The 21,441-nt window shown below is 45.7% G+C and overlaps 1 protein-coding gene across 1 annotated transcript in view; it reads right to left on the bottom strand.

The window, feature by feature from the left end:
* GRAMD2 (GRAM domain containing 2) overlaps positions 1-21,441 on the bottom strand; it is a 35,784-nt gene that overhangs the window by 7,898 nt on the left and 6,445 nt on the right. Inside the window, exons 2-4 of the mRNA XM_006888397.1 lie at positions 1,254-1,368; positions 1,065-1,157; positions 308-365 (exon numbers count right to left, since the gene is read on the bottom strand). Coding sequence (XP_006888459.1) covers positions 308-365; positions 1,065-1,157; positions 1,254-1,368 — 266 coding nt within the window. The remainder of the gene's footprint in view (positions 1-307; positions 366-1,064; positions 1,158-1,253; positions 1,369-21,441) is intronic.

Raw genomic sequence — 21,441 nt, 5'->3', positions numbered from 1 at the left:
TCTGGAGATCACACCACCAAAGGAGCCTTGCTCCAGCCACCAAGGAATAACGCCCCAAAGTCCCCCAAGGACTTAGCATCAAACAGCCAGTGGGTATGGAGGGCTGAGTTCCAAGCTCAGCTGGTCTCAGGACACTGGGTCAGGACAGGCAGCCTGTGACTGGAGGGGGATGTACCACCCCAGCCCAGGAGAGGAGACCTACTCAGGTCTCTATGAGACTGTTTCCTGGTGACCCAAGTCACTGAGTTTAGGCAGCCCAGGACCCCTCCCTTGGTGGGCAGGAGGAAGTCGGCCTTCACACACTTACCCCTTCCCGACTGTACTTCTTTATCTCTTCATCCTTCAAGCTTTCAGGCCAAGGCAGACTGCAAAGGAGACATTCCATTCCAGGAACCTGGAACCTTCTAGTCCTGCCCACGTGTCTACAGAGCCAGTTCTGCCTGGCTTTGAAACTTGGGGCAAAGTCTGGAGTCTGGCGCTCTCATTTAGGGTCCACAGTGACACCAAGCCCAGGGAGCAGATGGCTCATCCCTGGGGAGGGGCACTAGGGTCCCTGAGAGCCACATCCTAGGAGCCATGTCCCAGAGACGCTTTGGGGCTGCCTCCTGTTGGGTGTTAGACCCTCTCTTATTTGCCTGACTATGCAGTAGGATAGGCCCAAGAATAAATGAGAAAGAGGTGCAGGGATGGAGGTGAGGCTAGAGAATGGGTAGGGTGAAGGTGTTAGAGGCCTGGTCACAGCCCAGGATCCCAGCAGGACCACCCTCTTCACAGCCTCTTGTCCCTGTGACCTGAAGCTGGACAGTGAAGAGCTCCAAAGTCACCAGACCTGAGGAAAGCTACAAGGCTGAGAAGGAGGGGTTGGCACAAGCACAGGTGGGTAGGGAGGAGGCTGGTAACCCGAGAAGCCTGGGCTCCGGGAGGTCCCAGTGCACTAGCAGGCCAGATGGGTGGGAAGAAGAGGCCCCAAGACACACCTGCCATGGGATGCTGATCCCTGAGCCCACCTCCTGAAGGCATCCCATCCCCAAATCTGTATATCTGTCTGACCCCAGGGGGCTCACCTGTAGTCTGGGGTTTCCTGAATCCTCTCTAATTTCTCGGAGGAGGCCACAAGGCTCTTCAGAGAAGCTGTCTTTCCATGCATTTGTTCCTTGCTAGGGAGACACAGGTTTGCATCAGGAAAGCAGCTTGATAGGATACCCAGCCCCACCAGGCCCACCATGCACAAGGCAGCTTGCTGCTGCTCCCACCCAAGACTGGTCTTGCTTTTCAGGATGAGGCTGGAGAAGAAAGAAGTCACAGTCTGGAGAGGCTGCAGCTTGCAGCGCAGCCGGCAGAGGTGGGAGAGCCTCACACAGCCTGCACCTGGACCAGAAGGAACATTAGCAGAGACTTCATCCAGGGCGCCCGGCCGCTGTTAAACCAGGCAACTGGGCCTCCGGCCCCACCCTTGAGGAGGCACAAGGGGAGAATTGCTCACTAGTGAAAGCAAAAGTTTCTGAGGTGTCCTGGCAACATTATTTTAAACCGTCCTGTTCTGGGAAAGGAGGCCATGCATAGTAAACCTTATCAAAGCTGAGGAACTGATGTGACTGACAAGGGGAGTGGGGGGGACTGTGGTCAGGTCAACCCCCACACCAGGAAGTAGCCTCAGGCTGCTTCAGACAGTCAGGGCTGTTCTGCCCAGAAGGCAAATCATCTCAAAAATATCCCAGAGCACACAGGAACGAGACATTGCTCCCTCCCCACGGCCTTGAGGTTACTGCCACTAAAGAACAAAAAAATAAGGTTCCCTTAGAAGGAGCAGGCTTGGAATCAATAGAGCTGTCACACTGGCCCCAAAAGAGTGGGCTCAGGGGTTTCCAGGGAAAAGGAAGCGGGGCAATCAGGGATAAGTAACAAGGTCCCTCAAAAGACCAGGAGTTGGAACCTAGAGTCTACAGATCCTGACCAGGCCCCAAGTCCTAACTCCAGGTCATACTCAACAACTGGGGAATATCAACAATGTTCCTTTCTTCAAGAACTGAATAGCAGCTGGTTAGGTCTGAACCGTCCCTCCCATATCAATGTACCAATGAGGAAGCCGACTCATCAGAGGACAGGCCCTGTTAAGTATCACTCGGGCAAAGGCAGGTGATCTCATCCACAGCACCAGCCCAAGCGCAGACATCTGGGCTGTTGCACTCTGTCCTCAAAGGTCTTGGGGCACACAACATGTTTACCAAGTCTTACAAAGCAACATGCGAGGCTAATGTTTTGACCCTTTGATGTCCAAGGCTAACTTCTGGGGTTTTTTTGGTTCTATCATTTTAATTTCACAGGATGTCCCCTCGCCTTTATTTTTCAGAGTCATTGTAGAAGATTTTTTAAATATAGAGGGGAAAGTCTGATTAAAATGTCTTGTAAGAAAAAGATTTCCCCAAATAGTCCAAGAAAAAAATTTATTCCTAAGTTTGTAATATTTGTAAGTAGGGTTATATAGTATATACGTTTTGTGCTCTGATTTCCTTTTTTTATCTTTTTTAATTGCACTTTGAGTGAAAGTGTTCGGAATCATTGATTTTTTCACTCTATCATTCATACAGATTTTGTTTTATGGCGTTAATTACAGTCCCCACTTTGTAATTGCACTCTTCCTATTTCTTTCTTGTGATTCTTGTTTTCATTCATCTGTCAGTTTTACCTTTTCCTGCCTTCTGAATTTCTCTCTCTGGGAAAATATTGATCTTGTATGATTGATTTTCCCCCCTAAGGAGTACTCTTTGCTCACCTCTGAACATGTCTGTTGTTCACTAAAAGTTGAGCCACAGCCAGTTCTTCTTGTCTCAGGGGTAGTGGAGGTTGAAATTCATGTGGTCCACTGGTCCTTTACTAATTGTTTCTGTGCAGCTTAGATTTTCTTTGCTTTCCTTTGTTCCAAGGAGAGACCAATATTCATACCTTAGATGGCACTCAAAAGCTTTTAGGACCCCAGTTACTACTCAGCAAAGTGGGATGTTTTGTGGACTATGTTATGCTAATTTAATGCCCTCTAAAGTTATGGTCCTGAGGCTCTAGAACTAGCAACTCATTCCCTCAGGGTGTTTGTGTATCCTGCTTTTGTTCCTTAATATAATTTTATGAGAAATTCCTTGTGTCACTGTCCATTCCTGGAAGACATTCTTCTCAAAGTTAAGTAAATGGAGTAAGAGTGAATGTTTTTCAGGATCTTTAGATCGACTTACGTAGTGCTATTCAGGGACTGTAATCCAGAAGACTCACTAACATGGTCTTCTGTACATAGGTTTCTGGGTTCCTACCTCCAAGCCCTATTTCTCACTTTTGCAAATTTAAGATGTCATGTTAAGTTCTTTTAATTTGTACTGCTTGGTGGCATAGTGAACTTCCCCCCCTCCACTCCATTGCCCACTAGAATCTCATCTCTGAACTTTCTATCTGTCATGATCTTCATGTTTTTCTTGTTGATTTGTATAAATAATTTGTTGAGGATTGTAATATTTATCCTTTTCTGCAAATATTTTCCTCCATTTCTCATTTGCCTTTTAATTTTGCTTGTGGTGTTTTGACCGTTGTTGTTAGGTGCCGTCGAGTTGAGTACAACCCATAGCGAGCCTATGAACAACAGATCAAAACCTTGTACTATCCTGTGCCATCCTCACACACCCTGACATACAGCCCCTGCTGCAGTCACTGTGCTGATCCATTTGGTTGATGATCTTCCTCTCTTTGCCAAGTATGATGTCCCTCTCCATGGAATAGCCTTTCCTAGCAACATGTCCAAAGTTCATGTGAGATGAAGTTTTATCATCTTTGCTTAAGAGGCACTCTGGCTGCACCTTCTCCAAGACATATCTGTTTATTCTGTTTTGGCGGTCCGTGGGACATCCGGTACACTTCTCCAACACCACAGTTCAAAGGCATCAATTCTTCATCTGTCATCCTTATTCACTGGCCAGTTCACAGATGCACAGAATCTGAGACCATGACTGAAAAGACCATGGTCTGAATCAGGCACACTTTAGTTCAACTAACATCATTGCTCCTCAATAATTCAGACTGCAGACTTTCCCATTGCAATCAATAATTTCTCTGGATCTCCTAACTACTGGTGCCAAGTGTATTGATCGTGGAACCAAGTAAGATGAAGTTGTTGAAAATCTTCTTTAATCTTCTCCCTATCTATCATGATGTTGCCTATTAGTCCAATGGTGAGAATTTTTGTTTTCTTGACATTGAGATGCAATTCATGGGGAGCTCTGGTGGCCTAGTGGCAAGAAGCTGCACTGCAATCCCAGAGGCACATGGTTCAAATCCACCAGATGCTCTGCCGGGAAAAGGAGGGACAATCTCCTCCTGTACTAGTCAGATCTGATTTGACAGTACATGCACACACACACACAAAATAATAATAAAAAAAGAGATGCAATTCATATTGAAGGCCATAGTCTTTAATCTTCTGCAGCAAGCACTTCAAGTCCTCCTCACTTTGTGGTTTTGACCATAGCCATGTTTAATTACTAGAGTGTAGATTCTATCTCACTGGATCTTACTTGGCTTCTATCCTTTGATAAGAGAGGCCCCTGAAGTAGCATGCACAAGTCAAACCATTGAGTTCTTTATTATGCAGGAATAAAACTGGACACCGTTGAGAAAGGATTTGGCTGTGCTTATAGCTTCAGAGGCAGGAATGCACCACACACACTCACACACACACACTTTTTCAGGCTCTGAAGAGTGCAATTTGATTTCTCAGGGTTATGAGACCTCAGAGGGCATACAGATCTTATTGGACTGACACAATCATACAAAGATTCCCTACAAGAAAGAAAGTTAAGCTGAGTCATTACTAGGTGTCATGTGAGGGAGTTTCGATTCATGGTGTCTTCAAGGATTTCAGAGTAGAATTGGCTCTGTAGGGTTGCCCCTCATCCCAATGAGTTTTCAGTAGTTTTATTTTTCAGAAATAGATTACTAGAATCTACACATTTCCCTCAAAGCAACTTTGGGTGGACTTTATTCAACATCCAAGATTTTTAACTAGCAGGTAAGCACTTTAGCTGTTTGGAGGACCCAAGGACCTGAGCTTCATAAACAGGGTAAGATTATAATTTTGCCTTCAAGAATTTGCATTCTAAAAGGAATTCATCTGGAGGCTGAAAGCATGCTCCTCTCAGGGAGTGGAGCCTTCCTTTGCTGTTCCTCTAGCCGAGGCAAGGAAGCCCCACTTAATGTACTCCCAACCACATGAATGATAAATCTCCATCTCAGCATCTATCACACTGTATCACAACACAATAACCATCCACCTCCCCAACTGGACAGGGGCTCCAGGAGGTCAGGGACCTTGCCTCACCCATCCCTGAATTCCCTGAGCCTGATGCAGCACCAACAATGCAGCCGGCACTCCATCAAAAATGTGAGTGGTAAGAAAACAACAACAACAAAAAAAAAGAAAAAAATGTGAGTGGTGAGTGTGTGAAGACAGCGTAAGTGAGGTAAACAATGATGGCTGGAGGAAAGATGGAGCCTTAGAGACAAATGAGAAGGCTACACACATCTCCCAAAGCATTTCTGTGCAGAAAATAACTGGAGGCCTTTGGGAACAAATGACTTCCGAATACCTTTAAACCAAAACCATCTCTTTCCTGTGTGATCAAATGTACCTCTTTTGTTAAAGGCAGTCCATAACTGCTCACCTTCTCTAGTTCACTTTGTCCCAAGAACCTGCCAGTTGCCCAAATACCTAAACTTCAACAACCTTCAAAATTCTCTCCAGTGCAGACTATTCTGTCAGTCTTGGCATCTCCTCGACACTTTTGCTTGCTTGATGTTGTTGTGACCCTCAAGCCAGTCCCAGCTCATGATGACCTCATGTTTCAGAGGTCACTGAGCTTCATGGCTGTGATCTTTCAAAGCAGGGGAGCAGGCCAATTTTCTGAGGCACTTATTGGTTCAGACTGCCAGTATTTTAGTTTGTTTGCTAAGATGAGTGGAGAAAAAAGGAAAGAAACTGAAGAGAGAAAGGGAAAAAAATGAAGCAAAACTATTCAGAAGGGTCTGGGGCAGAGATGGGCCTTAAGAGTTCACCAGCGGAAATAGTCAAGAGATGCCCAATGACCCTGCAGGTCGTGGACCATGTCTGCTATGCATCCATCCCTACTTCACCCAGACTCTGGACTTAGCACTGCAGAGACTGTGAGGGTTGTGCGGGGTTGGACATGGTTTCAACTCTGACAATGACTCAGAGTTGACTTGATGGCACCTAACATCACCATCAAACCATGTCCATTTCTTTTTTTCAGTCAGAGCCACAAAAATATAATTACTTTTGTGTGTGTGTGTATATTGGGGATGAGGTGAAGAGGTCTCAGCATTTTTTTTACATTGTTGTTTTTGTTGTTGTGTATGGTAGAGTCAGAACCGACCCATAGCTGACCCTTAGTGGCTTTTCAGAGGCAGTTAATTGCACAGGAGGAAACTGTCTATCCTCCTACAGAACAGCTGGTGGCCTCGAACTTCATGCCTTCGTGATTGCAGCCCAGCTTCCTGCCACTTTTTACATTAGAGAGCATTCAAAGGATTGGGGACACTGCCAACCTCATATACTATATACTGCTCAGCCTCGAGAGACAGGAATGCCGATCTGGACGTCACAGCAGGTGACTGCTCTGTCCTAAAATCCCAGTAGCCAGTTGAGGAACATGTATCACAGACCTGCGCTTTCTCACCTCCACAGATAGTGAGCTTCTCATACCTCGAGTCCATAAAGGGCCTGACCAACCTGAAGCTATCAGAAGGGAAGGATGAGTAGCCTAGCTTGAGAGGAGCAAGGCCTTTCCTGAAGGCATCAGCAGAGAGAGGCAATGAGTGGGGAGCCCAGTCACATTGGCGTCTAACTGCCTCCTGCAGACTCATGGGCTAGATGTCTTGCGGACAGCTGATACCAGCTCTCTGTTCTGGATGCTGCCCCCAGATGTAAAGCACCCCCATCAGGCAGATAACTCAAAAATCTTCACTCTAACCCGATACCTTGGACCCTGCTGAGCTTCAGAAACCAAAGGGAGCTCAGCACCATGTACATCTCCATCCTCCATACCCCAACCCAAGCCAGAATTCTCATTCCTCCGCCCACCTCCCACAACGAATCAATGTCCAAGCCCCCAAGAGGCTTACCTCTGTTTAATCCTCAATGCATCTCCTTTTCCCCATGTCCACTGCACCATCCTAGGTTGCTATTATCTTTTTCTTGGAAGCTGACAATAGCTCCCTGACTATTGTTGCTGCTAATTGCCATCAAGTAGATTCTGACTCACGGCAACTCAATGTGAGCAGCTGGAATTGCGTCACAGAGTTTGCAAGGTGGTGACTTTTCAAGGCTCTTCGCCAGGACCTCAGTATAAGGCACGTATGAGTGAGTTGAGACCACCAACCTGTCTAGAAGTCAAAGGTTTAACCTTTTATACCACCCAGGGACTCCTGTTTCCTTGTAGCTATATCTGCCTAAATTTTGCATATCACACCCTCCTCTCACCCCCGTCCACACTGTCAACAGAGTCATCTGAGACCAAGGCTGGATCTTGCCACTCTCCTGCTTGCTTTCCTTCAGTGGTTCCCTATCACCCTCCCAGCTGGTCTTCCTGCTTCTCTTTCTATAGCCAGTTCCCCTGGTGCAGCAGCTCTGCTGGGCTGCTTAACTTCAGAACCAAAGCCCTCCACACCTGTATGCTTTGTGCTTGGTGTCCAATCACCTCCTGCTTTTCTCCCTGGAGAATTCCAGTCATTGTTCAAACTCCAGCTCAAACATCACCTCCTCCGAGAAGCCTTCCCCGATCCCCGGCTACATATCCTCTTCATGGCTCCTTCTGCCTTCTTCCACGCTGCTGTCTCAGGACTTAACACGCCAGACTATGTTTGCCTGTTTACACACCTGCCTCCACTAGTTACTCTAAGTTCCACCAGGGGTGTGTCTTGTACATTTCTATATCCGTTCAATATTTGTTAAACTAATAAATGAAACAGAGACAGAGAGAGAGAGATGACAGTGCTCCAGGAGGAAGAAAATAGAGAAAAGCAAGGCAGTAAAAGGGGAGAAAGGACACAGAGGAGGACTGACACCCTGGAAGAAGCTAAGGCTGATGGCGTCATCCAGAACTGGCTCTTCCCTCCGGGAGCACTAGCCTGGGCAGAATCCAGCACCACAAGGCACGCAGGCTCAGGCTGGCTGGCTGAGCAAAGGAGAACATGCGGAAAGAAGTGGATGACATACAGAAAAGGATAAAATGGGATATTTAGGGGAAAGTACAGGCTGGGAGTGGCTCTTTTGCCTTTCCTGGGCTGCCTCAGGCCGGGAACACTCACCCACTCACCCAGCTTTCCCAGCCCCTTCCCCGACACTCAGCGCTTCCATAACCACAGGGCAGGCTGGTCAGGAGCTCTTGAGAGCCGCTGGCAGCAGCTGGGACTGTGGCTGATACTCAAGCAGAAACCTGAGCCAGCCAGGCCTCTGCAGTCACAAGTGGGGTCAACGCACAGCTGGCAGTGGGATGCTTCCTGTTGTGTCTCCTACCCGGGAAGTGCCCACACACTTCTAAGTTGGCCTTTGAAAGGCATTTGAGATACTAAAACATCCTTCGGATCAAGGTTGGTCTCAGAGAGAGTGTGTGGTCCTTGCCTGCAGGCCACCAGGAAAGACCTGTAAACAATCACTGCTTTGCTGACCAAAACCCACCACAACTGAGCAGCAGGCCCCAAAATAACCCAGTTATTGACCCTGTAGAATAGGCCATCACAGACGGGGAGGTGAGAGGTGGACAGTCTTGAATGGACTGTCAACCACTGGAGCCCAGCTACGGGACCAGGCTCGCTGTCCCATCCCCACCCCTCACTCAGCACCAGAGCTTCAGTTCAAGTTAAATTGCTGGCTGAGAATTTACATTTCCACCCCAGATGTACCTTATCAAAATCTCCAGGTGATTTCCCCCTCCCCCATTCCCCAATCTCCAGATGATTCTTAACGGAGCTTGTTAAAACACAGCTTCAGATTCAGGATATTGGGGCGGAAAGGCAAATTCTCCATAGTGTGTCAAACTGTAATGGGTCTTTGGAAGCCCTGCTCAGCACGCAGCCGCCCTCCAGCTTCAGAGAAGACGCACTGCTGTGACCTCTCAGGTGTCTTGATGGGTGCTCCACCTATGGTGTCATATAAACACACAAGTAACGCCTGTGCCCATCTCAAATCTATTAAACCAGGATCCAATAGTGGTGAGGGCAGAGTTTTTTGTTCTATTTTTTTATCCTGGTTTACTTATAAAGTTCATATACATTGGTTTTCACACCAGGTCTTTCCCATTTCCTTTAACCACCCCTCCTTCCACCTATCAAATTGTGTGACCCTGTGATTAACCATCACCATCACCACCACCACTGCCTCCCACCCAGCCTCACCCCTCTGCTCCCCCACCCACTTGGATCCTTATACATGTTCACAAAAGTGGTCTTACACCGTATTTGTCCTTACAGGACTGAACTCACTTAGCATAAAGCCCTCCAATCCCTCCCAAGTTAGATAGGAGGGTAGAAAGAACACCACAGAGTTGATTCTGACTCTCAGTGACCTCATATCACAAAGCAGAAATGCCCCCTAGGATCTTCTTGACTGTAATAATGGGGTTTTGTTGTTTTATGTTTGAGTTGGGGTTTTTTTTTCTTCTGAGTAGCTTTGAACAATAGACATTTCTAAATTCCCAGCTTTCATGAGTCAGGAATCCCAGCTTGGCTTAACGGGGTTCTCTCGGTCAGGTGTGGGCCAGCACTGCAATCTCACCTGCGCCTGGAATGGGAAAGGATCTACCACTAACCTCCTGTGGTTGCTGGCAGCTTTCAGTTCCTCATAAGCTGTGGGCCTGAGGGTCTCAGTTGCTGACTGGTCATCTGCCAGATGTTGCCCTCAGTTCCTTGTTTAAAAACTCTTTCTGTGGGGCAGCTCTCTACGTGACTTGCTTCGTTGAAGCTAGCAGTGGAGAGAGTATTAGCAAGATCACATTACGATCGCATGTGCATATTATCATGAACATCTTGTTCTTTTGCTGTATTTCATAGTTTAGAAGTCACAGATCCTGCTCACCCCTCAAGAATTGCAAAAAGGCATGACTACCAGTGGGGTTGGCAGTAATCTTTATTGACAGAAGCTTGGGAGCCCGTGGGTGGTTTGGAACCAGCAAACTTTTGGTTAGCAGTCAAGCGTGCAACAACTGCACCACCAGGGCTCCTTGGAGGTAGAGTTTAAGCAACTGCAGGCACACCAGGTTGTACTGCACACCAGCCTCACTGCTTTGCAGCTATTGCTTTAAAACAAACAAACAAACAAAAACAACGAACCAAACAAAAAAGTTTGTGACAGCCGTGTCTCAGGGAAGTCTATCAGAGCCATTTTTCCAACAGCATGTGCTCACTCTGTGTCTCTGTGTCACACATTTTGGTAATTCTTGTAATACTTCAGACTGTTTCGTTATGCTGTTGCACACATTTAATAGATTATCATAGAGTATAAACATAATTTTTATGTATATTGGGAAACCAACAAATTTGTGTGACTCACGTTATCAAAACATTTGCTTTGTTTGCAGCGGTCTGGAATTGACCCTGAACTATCTCTGGGGAATGCCTGCATGTGTATTTTAACTTGTTGTTGAAGTATAATTTTTATTTTTTAAAATTTTATTATTTTTGTGTGTGTACCGTCAAATTGAATCTGACTGGTACTGGAAGAGATTGCCCCTCCTTCTCCAGCAGAGCATCTGGTGGATTCAAACCGCGTACCTCTGGGATTGCAGTGCAACTTCTTGCCACAAGTCCCTGAAGTATAATTTGCAAATAGAAAGTTACATGTAGAAAAAAATGCGTAACTCAATGTATGTCCACAGGGACAAATTTACCTGGAGAATTAGGGTCCTCAGAGGCCCTTTCCTGCTCCTTCCAGTCCCCTGTCACTAAAGATAACCATTATCCTGACTTCTACTAACATAGTTTACCTTTGCCTATTTTTTTCAATTTCCTTATTGAAATGGTATCATACCATATGTATACTCTAGTGGGCTGCTCTTTCACATAGTTTCTTTTGGCCAGCCATACATTTGTAAAACTCATCCACAGTGTGGATGAGACTGTAAACTGTGCATCTACATTAGCATTGAGGATTCCATAGTATGAACCTACTACACTTTTATTCAAGACCTGTTGATACCACTATCATTCATATATATGCACCAAAACCCAGAGCTAAAAAGGAGGAAATAGAAGATTTTTACTAACTCTTGCAGTCAGAACTAGATCAAACATGCAACCAAGATGCATTAATAATCATGGGTGAGCTGCATTGCAAACCCAGAGGTAAGTGGTTTGAATCCACCAGATGCTCTGCTCGAGAAGGAGGGGCAGTCTCCTCCTGTACCAGTCAGATCTCATTTGACAGTACACACACAAAAATAATAAAATAAAATAATCATGGGTGAGTGGAATGCAAAAGTTGAGAACAAGGAAGAAGGGTCAATAGTTGGAAAACATGGTCACAGAAGTGAGGCTGGAGATATAATGATCCATTTTGTATAATCAATGATTTATTCCTTGCAAATACCTTTTATAAGAAACACAAATAGCAATTATTTGATGGACAACACAGGAACCAGATTGACTACATCTGTGGAAAGAATCACTGGAGAAGCTCAATAACAGCTGTGAAAACCATGCCAGGTGCTGATTGTGGAACAGATCATCAACTATCACTTGCAAGTTCAAACTGAAGCTAAAGAAAATGAAAACAAATCCAAAATTTGACCTTGAGTTTATCCCACCTGAGTTTAAAAACCAACTCAATAATAACAAGTTTGAGGCTTTGAACACAAACACTAATGAACGAAGACCAGATGAGCTGTGGGAGAATATATAGAATAACATCCATGAAGAATGCAAAAGGTCATTACAAAGACAGAGGAGGAAGAAAAGACTGAGATGAATCTCAGAAGAGACTTTGAATATTGCACTAGAGCACTGAGAAGCCAAAGCAAAGGGAAGAATTCAGGAAGTTAATGAGCTGAAGAGAAGATTTCAAAGGGCAGCTCAGGAAGACAAAGCAAAATATTATAATGAAATGTGCAAAGAACTGGAGTCAGAAGATCAAAAGGGCCAAATTTCCTTGGCATTTCTTAGGCTGAAGGAACTGAAGAACAAATTCCAGCCCCAAGTGGCAATAGTTAAGGATGCTATATATTAAATGATCCAGGAAGCATAAAAAGAAAATGGAGTCACTGTACCAAAAGAATTGACTGACACAGAAGAATTTAATGAAACAACCTAAGATCAAGAGGCATGGGTGATGGAGGAAGTTCAAGCTGCTCTGAAGTTAATTGGCAAAAAACCAAAGCCCCAGGAATTTATGGAATACCAACTGACATATTTCAACAAACAGATGCAGCTCTGGATGTGCTCACCAGGTTGTGCCAAGAAATCTGGAGAACAACCACCTGGACAACAGACTAAAAGGGATCCACATTTATTTCCATCCCCCTCAAAAAGGTGATTGAACAGAGTATGGAAATTATTGAACAATATCACTAATATTGCTTGCAAGCAAAATCCTGCTGAAGATCATTCAAAAACAATAGGAGCAGTAATCAACAGAGAAGTACCAGAAACATGTGTTTAGAAGAGGCTGTAACATTAGGGACATCATAGCCAATGTCAGATGGATCTTGGCTGAAAGCAGAGAATACTAGAAATATCCATCTGTGTTTCATCAACTATGCAATGGCATTTAACTGGCTCACACATAAATTGTAGCTGACCTTAAGAATAATGGAAATTTCAGATTACTTGATTGTGCTCATGAGAAACCTATAGTTGGACCATGAAGCAGTCAACTGAACAGAGCAAAGAAACATTGTCTGCTCCAAAATCAGGAAAGGAATGCATCAGGGATGCATTCTGTCTCCATACCTTTTCAATCTATATATGGAACAGATTATTCAAGAGGCTGGGTTTTGTGAGAAGGAATGTGGTCTCAGGATTAGAGGAAGACTCATCAACAACCTGCATTAAACAGATGACACAATCTTGTGCTCACCAAGACTGAGGAGGACCTGAAACATTTGCTATAGGTGGTCAAGGACTTCAGTCTTTAATATGGATTGAAACTCAACATCAGGAAAAAAAGGTTCTCATCACTGGGCCAATTAACGGTACCATGGTAGATGGAAAAGAGATTGAGACTGTTAACAATTTCAGCTTCCTTGGTTCCATAAAAAAATACTCTTGGTACCAGCAGTCAAGAAATCAAAAGATGAATTTACTGGAAAAATAGGCTGTCAGGGACCACTCCAGAGTCCTGAAGAGCAATGTCAACGTAGATACTAAGGTGCGCCTGATCCAGGCCATGCATGGTATCTGAGAGCTGGGCAATGACTAAGGATGACAGAAGAATTGATGTCTTTAAGCTGTGGTGCTGGAGAAACATATTGAACATACCATAAATTGCTAAGAGAACAAACAATTTTATCCTGGAAAAAGTGAAACCAAGTTGCTTCTGGGAGGCAAGGATTTTGAAACTCTGTCTCACATACTTTGGGCATGCTGCATGAGGGCCCAGTTCTTGGAGAAGGACATCATGCTTGGAAGGATAGAGGGACAGTGCAGGAGAGGAAGACCCAGGATGAGACGCACTGACACTGGAATAATGGGAGTAGGTGTGTCAGAGACAGTGAGACTGGCTCAGGATCGGACAGGATTCAGACCTATTATGCATAGGGTCACTAGGAGTCGAGGTCGACTTGACAGTGTGTAACAACAGGAGCATGGCTGGACATTTGCTTCTGTGAGCATTCTGGTAGGTTATAAGTCACCAATTGCCATGAAGTCAATTTCAACTCAGGGCAACTCCCAATTTTTTTTCCCAGTAAGCTTTTTTCCCCCACTAAGCTTTCAATCACTGTGATATTTTAAAAGCAGGACTCCAGACATTTCTTCAGAGGTGCCTTGGGAACGTTTACACTGCCAATCTTTTGGTCAAAAGCCAAACATTTAACTGTCAGGTCACCTGTCTTATAAATACATAAGCATTCATTTCTACGAGTTCTTGGAGTTGTTGAATCACAACTTCAAACTTCATAAAGCTCTCAGGTGCATCTAAATGTGCCACTCACTAGTAGTAAGAAATGCCTGGATGAATCCCGCCTCCACCATCCTCTCTTTGTAGCTCTGAAGGAGAAACATTGCTTCCTACCCAGTAAGGCTGCTTTTTCCACCCGAGTTCTGAATCCCTGGGTCCCTGGCTCTCCAGTGCCTTCAGTCTGCCCCTCTTGATAAATAGGAACATCCTTAACAAGGCAAGAAGTCATACGATTTGTACAGATCTCCTTCATCGACAAAGGTCATATAACCCGTTACTAGAAAATGATGCACCAGAAATAAAGTGAATATCCCAGAGACAGGGAACCAGAAGAAATAAACTGCTGTGGAGTTACAGGAACAGCTATGGAAGAAGGTGCAAATGATGGAAGAAAGAAAGACATAAATAAAGCAATTATTCTAGGGACAGAAATATATCAACGCAGAGGAAGTCGAACAACTATGGAAGACACTAAGAAAGATGGGAAATGATGCAGCCACTATGGAAAGCAGTGGTTTGCTGCTTCCTTATAAAGATGGGAATAAAAATAGTATTTGATCAAGCAATTCTGCTATGATGTATATATTCCACAGAAGTAATATTTATACAGACAGAATCATTCTTGGATGATAAACAGGGATGAGAAGGGAAGAGACAGGAGAGTAACCATTAGTAAATATATCAGCTGGGTGAGGGAAAGGCAATATACAACAAAAGGCTGATCAAATATTGTAATTAAGTAATTACATTAATCAAATAGGAGTAATGTTAATAGCAAAATGTGTATGAATAATTGGATGAGAAACTGATATGATTTGTAAACTTTTATACTGGAAAAAAAAAAACCAATCCCCTATTACTAGGCTGTGCCAGGAAGTTATAAGATCATGTTCCCATGTGTCAGAGCCTGGCTCTGGTAGCCGTGCTATAGTGTCCTTCCCAAGAAATCCCTCTGTGTTTATTTTGGGCCACAGTCCCCACCTACAGCCCAGAACCTGGTTGATAAGACCAGACCTTTCTCCTAAACAGAATGGGATATTGTGCGTGAAGTCAGGCTCATCACAGCCACACTGAAACCTGAGGATGTACATGACATTGTTTTGCAGAAGTAACTCTGTTACTGCTACCTCCACGCTTACACTAAAGCTGTTCACTTTTCATTTTCTAAATTGAGGCTTCCCATCGAGGACAACAGCATTGCCACTTCAACTGCCTAGGAGAGAGAAGGAAAATCTCCTAATTGGAGCTCTGGTGGCCTAGTGGAAAGAAGTTGTGCTGCAATTCTAAAGGCACGAGGTTTGAAACCACCAGCTGCTCTGCAGGAAAAAGATGGACAATCTCCTCCCATGCAATTAACTGCCTCTGAAAATTTGCAGGTCAGTTCTGACTCAACAGTATTCAACAACAACTGGATGTCAGGGGGATGAGGTTCAGCGAGTTGAGGAACACATGCACCTGGGTCCCAATCCACCTGTCCCTCTCAGCTTCCCTAGCACAGGGCTAGAGGAGAGGGAGGTACTGGCATGTGCAAACCGCCTACTTCCCAGGTAATAATCTGAAAACACCTAAGCCAGGTTTCCCTTCCCAGCCTATGATAGCAGGGAAATGAGGAGGGTTAGGGCGGGCAGAAAGCCTGTTTTCCAAGATGCTGCCCAAAGCAAAAATCCACTGCCATGAAAGCAATTCTGATTCTAGTAAGCCTACAAAACAAAGTGGAGCAGCCCCAGCTGACAGGGCCACAGATGTCCTCCAACAGCCAGGAAGCAACCCAGTGTCACGAGGTTGATTTTCTAACACATGGCAAGCCCTTGTGATGCCAAGTAGAACTTGCTGCACAGATGGCTGTCCTCGTTAACTAAGGCAGGTGGCCAGGCCACTGGGTGGTGCTACTGAGTGGGTATGAACCCACTTTAAATTAGAGAACCTTACAGTCTGCTCCAGAACCATGCAAACCGTCTACATGCTGACTAGCACCTCTTCTGGGTAAAATGATAAGCCAACCCATCAGATTTCCCTTCTAATGAACCCTAAATGGGAAATACAAGAAGCTACAGAGGTGTGTCGCCAGAGATAGTGAGCAGCAAGCAAGAGTGGCAGGTTTGTGGGAGCAGGATCCCCAGATGCACCACAGACTGGGTCTGGAGGACGAGAAGAGTGGAAAAATTGCAGAGAGAAGCAGGGACCTGGGCCAGGCTTCCAGAGCAGGAAGGAACAAAGAGAGACTGCTCCCTTTACCCCTAAATCTCCTTCCAGTTCTCTGGGACTTGTAGCCAGACAAGAAACCACACACCTGGTTGATCCAAAGACTGCAAACCAGGACACACATGTCACACCATCCCTGTGGGGCAGGAGGCACTACCCTGGTCTGTGGGTGGAGAATGGAGGCGTAGACACACACAGAGCCAGGACTCCACAGAGTCTCCTACCTAAGCCTGACTCTCCATCATATGTCAATAAGCATTCAGGGCCAGGAGGGCAGGGGTCCAGGGACGTCAAACCAAGTCAAGTCCCATTAGCCCAGGGAGCATTCTTCCTTTCTGGGATGTCCCCTGGGGAGAAAGAAGGTGAAAAGATCTATCTCATTGTCTCCTTCAAGCCTTGGTTCAATTCCAGTTTTGCAAGGGAGGTGGTATCATTTCCATTGTACAGATGAGGAACCCGAAGCCTCAAAAGGTTTAAAGTGCATTGCTCTGAAGCACATCCCTGAAAGATAGTGGAACTTGAATTCAACTCTTGTCTGTCTGAAAGAATACATTCTTTCCACCCTTGTGCACTGGCTGGAGGGCCCCAGGAATTCTCTGGAATTCTGCCCTCTCTTGCTGCAGTGTAGTCCAGGAGGGGAACAGCTTTCATCCAAATACCTAGCAGAGTGGGTGGGAGACACAGAGGAATGACTCTCTAGGGTGAGAAAACTATACAGGGTACGCCCCTGGGGACTGGGGTTCCCTAGATCAGCCCTTCCCCCAAGCCCTTTCTTTTTCTTGCTCAAAGAACCCAACAAACTGGGAGAGCCAGTAGTGCAGAAGGTGTGGGCTGGCCCAGCCCTCTGGGGGCGTCTGAGTACAGTCTCAACAAGGACCCCTTTGAGCTATGCTGCTAACAAGAGCTCCTTCTACCTAGGGATCTCTAAACCCGTAGGTCCTCCTTCCCAGTGAGAACTGGAAGACCTAAGAGGGAGGCAGGCCGGTGCCCATCTCCCAGCCTCAGCCACCAAGACAATGCCCATCACTCAGGCCTCTCCTTGAAGCCCAGCTCTGGTCAGCCATGCCCTTAGTTGAGGAATTGCCTGGACCTCCCTTGGTTAATAGACCCTGATTCCCCTTTTCCCAGCCATTCTGGGCCTGCTCCTATTCTTCTACACAAAGAAGATCAAGGTTCTCATGGAGATGGATTTCTGCAGCAAGGTGTTCAGGCTGACCTCTCTATTCTACTTGGGAGGTGTGCTAATAAGCTGCCGGGCCCGCTCTACCTGGTCCCTGCTCACTTGACCTTAGTGCTGAGCTAACTTGAGTTACCCAGCACTGCTTCTGGAGGAGCATAGTGTCCCCATTGTGCCTGCCCCCTCACCAGACTGTCTCCTACTCCTCTCCTATGCTCAGAGCCTCACCAAGCTTCAGCATACAGTAAGTGCTCAATCACTGTTGATGCAATAAATACAGACTCCCTCTGCTCTGTGCAGACACCCTCTCATGTGCTCCGCAGCTCTGGGGCCTCGGCACAAATGCAAGCCTTGGAGTGAGAAGACTCAAGTTTACATCAGGTGCCACCTTGACCCTCTGGATGACTCCTAGTCACCTCTTCTCTGAGTTTGCTCCCCTATAAAGTGAGGGGAGTATCTCCTCCCTGACCTTCAGGGCTGCTGTGAGGTCACAGCTCTGCCTGAGGAGGGCTTCCCACAGCCCTGCCCAGAAGCTTCCATCCCCAGCTGGCATTGCCAGGAGCTAAGCTGGCCCCTGTGCCTATCTTGTTCCTTGAAGGATGATGCCTAGGAGGCCTCAGTGGGGACAGAAGCACCACCACACCTCAGACTGTGCCTATGCAGCTCCATCTATACCCAGCATGATGGAGTTTCCCCCCTGTGAGGACATCCAGGAAAATGAGCTGAGGACAAGGCCCTCTACCACCTGGACCACACCCACTTGACCTGGATGTACTCCCCTAGCTTAGGCCCAGCCACGCTCAGGACCCCTCCTTTTCCACTCCTTCCTCTATCAGAGGTTGGAGGCCAGCTGTCCCCTTCCTGTCCAGAGTTCAAAGGCCTGTGGTGTGAGAACAGTCACCAGGGAGACCGATGGAGACAAACAGCTGAAACCCGGAAGCTTTGTTCCTGGAGATTCCGGGATTTCCTGCGAAGGCCAAGCCACATCACAGCAGACGAGTGGCCCTGCCTGCCGCCAGCCTTGCTCACAGTGCCCACTGCTGTAACAGCAGCATCTGTGTGAGCTGGCACCCTGGGCCTGGTGACAGACCACTTTTTCTTGGCGGGCCACTCAGGGCCTGGCCATTTCCAGACAAGAAGCTGGTCATTCAGGTCTAAAAACAGACTTGCATTCATTAAGAAACAGAGCACCCCTGTGCTCCAGGAGGCCACCCTCTGGCTGGACCTGCTTTGGGGCCGATCTAGACTTTGTCACAGTCACTCAGATGCCCCCAGTTAGAGCTCAGGGGGTGTGGCTACTCTGGAGACAAGCCAGTATCCATCAGTGGGTATCATCCAGCCTGTCTACCTCCACCACCCAGAACACCCACTGCAAAGAAACTCAGGCTTTGTGGCCCCACCAGGCTCTTCTCAGGGTCACAGACAGATGGGTTGCGGGGGGGTGTTTGGAGCCTGAATGATCCTGGAAGCGGGGCCAGGAGGACAGAACACAGGTCTGCGATGATCTTTCTCTGCTAAGGGGTCTTGGGTAAGTCACTCTGTCTTCCTGGACTTCAATTACTTCTTCTGCAAAGAGATGGCAAGGTCTTGGGCCAGAACACCCCAACTGCTGACTGAGGATAAGTAAAGTAAAGGAACTGGATGAACTGCTGATAGTCATAGGCCCTCTGTGATCAGAAATCCTGTCCCACGAGAGGCTGGCCAGAGCACAGTCCTCAAAAGAATGTCAGTTTCTGCTCCCTTCTGCAAACAGCAGTCACAGGCCTGCTATTCACTCCATTCTATGGAAGTGTTGTGTATACCAACAGAGGGCTAAGACAAAGGATTTCCTCAAAGAGCCTCACAAGAGATGCAGACATGAAGCAGACACTTACATATATACATAATATTATATACATGCTTTGAAGCAAAATCCCAGGATCCCATGAAAAGAATGTGAGCTGATAGCCAATGAAAACTAACCAGATGCAGCGGAGTGGTAAGTGGTAGAGGTTGGAGAGGGATACTGGCAAAGGTGTCAGAATGTGCAAAGGTCCTGAGGCCAGAGGCTATAACATTTTTCTTTTTTTAGTTGAGATTATATTGTAACTTATAAAGTACTTGGATTTCCATTCATTCATTGTTGTACCTTTTCCTCCCTGCCACTCTCCCTCCCAGTTTGTTTTTTCTCTTGGGAAAAAAAAGGTCTTTCATTGTTATATAGTAAACCCCCCAGACCACTTTACTATGCAACTCTTATTCTGAACTCTTATCATACCAATAATACTTAATCATATATTCCTTTTATACTAATCACTCCCTCATGTGTTTCAATGACATGTACATTATTTATCCCCTCTTTTCTTAGTTTTCCCCCAACTCCCCAGTCAGTTCTGTTTTATAACAGTGGCATTATGCAGTATTTGTCTTTTGTGACTGAGATATTTCACTCAGCATAACGTCCTCCATGGTCAACCTTTTGTATATTATTTCATGAGTTCCTTCTTTTTCAATGTAGCGTAGTATTCCATTGTGTGAATATACCACAGCTTCTCTATCCATTCGTTTCTTGATGGGTTTGTTTCCAACTCTTTGCTATTGTGAACAAAGCAGCAATAAACACGGGTGTGCATATATCCGTTTGGGTGGCGGTTATGGTTTCTTTAGGGTATATTCCCCAGTAGTGGAATTGCTGGGTCAAATGGTATCTCTATTTGCAACTTTTTGAGAAAGCACCATACTGCCTTTCCTAGTGGTTGCACCATTTTACACTCCCACCAACAGTGAATACGGGTTCCAGTTTCTCCACAACCTCGCCAGAATTTGTTTGCTGCTTTGTTAAATTTTGCTATTCTTACTGGGGTGAGATGATATCTCATAGTTGTTTTGATTTGCATCTCTCTTAGAACTAGGGATTTTGAATATTTCTTCATGTGTTTGTTTGACATCTGAATGTCTTCTTTGGTGAAGTGTTTGTTCATCTCCTATGACCATTTTTCAATTGGGTTGTTTACTTTATCTTGTGGCACTTGAGTATTTTATAAAGTCTAGATATAAGTCCCTTATCAGACACGTCATTACCAAATATTTATTCCCAATCTGTGGCTTCCCTTTTTACCCTGTTGGAGAAGTTTTTGGATATGCATAGGGATTTGATTCTTAGAAGGTCACATTCATCTGTTTTGTCCTCTCCTGGTTGTAGGTAGGCTATGATTTTTTTTAAGGCACTTAAACAGATCCTGTGTGTCTGGAGGGTTGGGGTGAGTCGTGGTGAACAATGATGTTTGAGAAGTTGGCAGGGCTTGATCAGGCTTTGTTCAAATATCTTTATAAAGCAAAGTAGAACCAATGAAAGGATTTAAGCAACTTTGTGCATGAAAAATACCACACTGAAAGCAAACAGACAAAACAAAACATCACTAGAAACTAGATTTGCTTTAAAGTTGTCCAGTGGAGATAGGTGAAGGGAAAGTGGTGTTATGGGTCGGAACTGACCCACAGCTGACCCTCCAGAGGGTTGAGGCAATTTAATCACAGGGGAGATTGCTTTTCTTTCTCCTGTGGAGCAGCTGCTGAATTCAAGCCACATGTTGTCAGGATTGCAGTGCAGCTTTTTACCACTAGGTTACCAGTGGCTGTGGTTGTGGAGAGATTTATATTTACTTACTCATTGTTGTTAGGTGGAACCAACTCCTAACTGATCCTCCAGTGGGCTTCAGAGGCTGAACCACAAAAGAGGAGATTGTTCATCTTTGGTACGTCCCTGGGAGATTCTAACTGCCAGACAGGTCATGCTTTGGGTTAGCAACATAACTCCCAATAGATTATGCCACTACAGTAGAGAGATAGATAGATAGATAGATAGATAGATAGATAGATAGATAGATAGATAGATAGATAGATAGATTAGGTGAGAACTCAC

This window comes from Elephantulus edwardii, unplaced genomic scaffold (assembly GCF_000299155.1).
Source record: "Elephantulus edwardii isolate Elephantulus edwardi_28Jun2011 unplaced genomic scaffold, EleEdw1.0 scaffold00066, whole genome shotgun sequence".
Taxonomy (NCBI): domain Eukaryota; kingdom Metazoa; phylum Chordata; class Mammalia; order Macroscelidea; family Macroscelididae; genus Elephantulus; species Elephantulus edwardii.
Note: the sequence above shows the minus strand (reverse complement) of the source record. Positions and strands in the feature narration are given on the sequence as shown.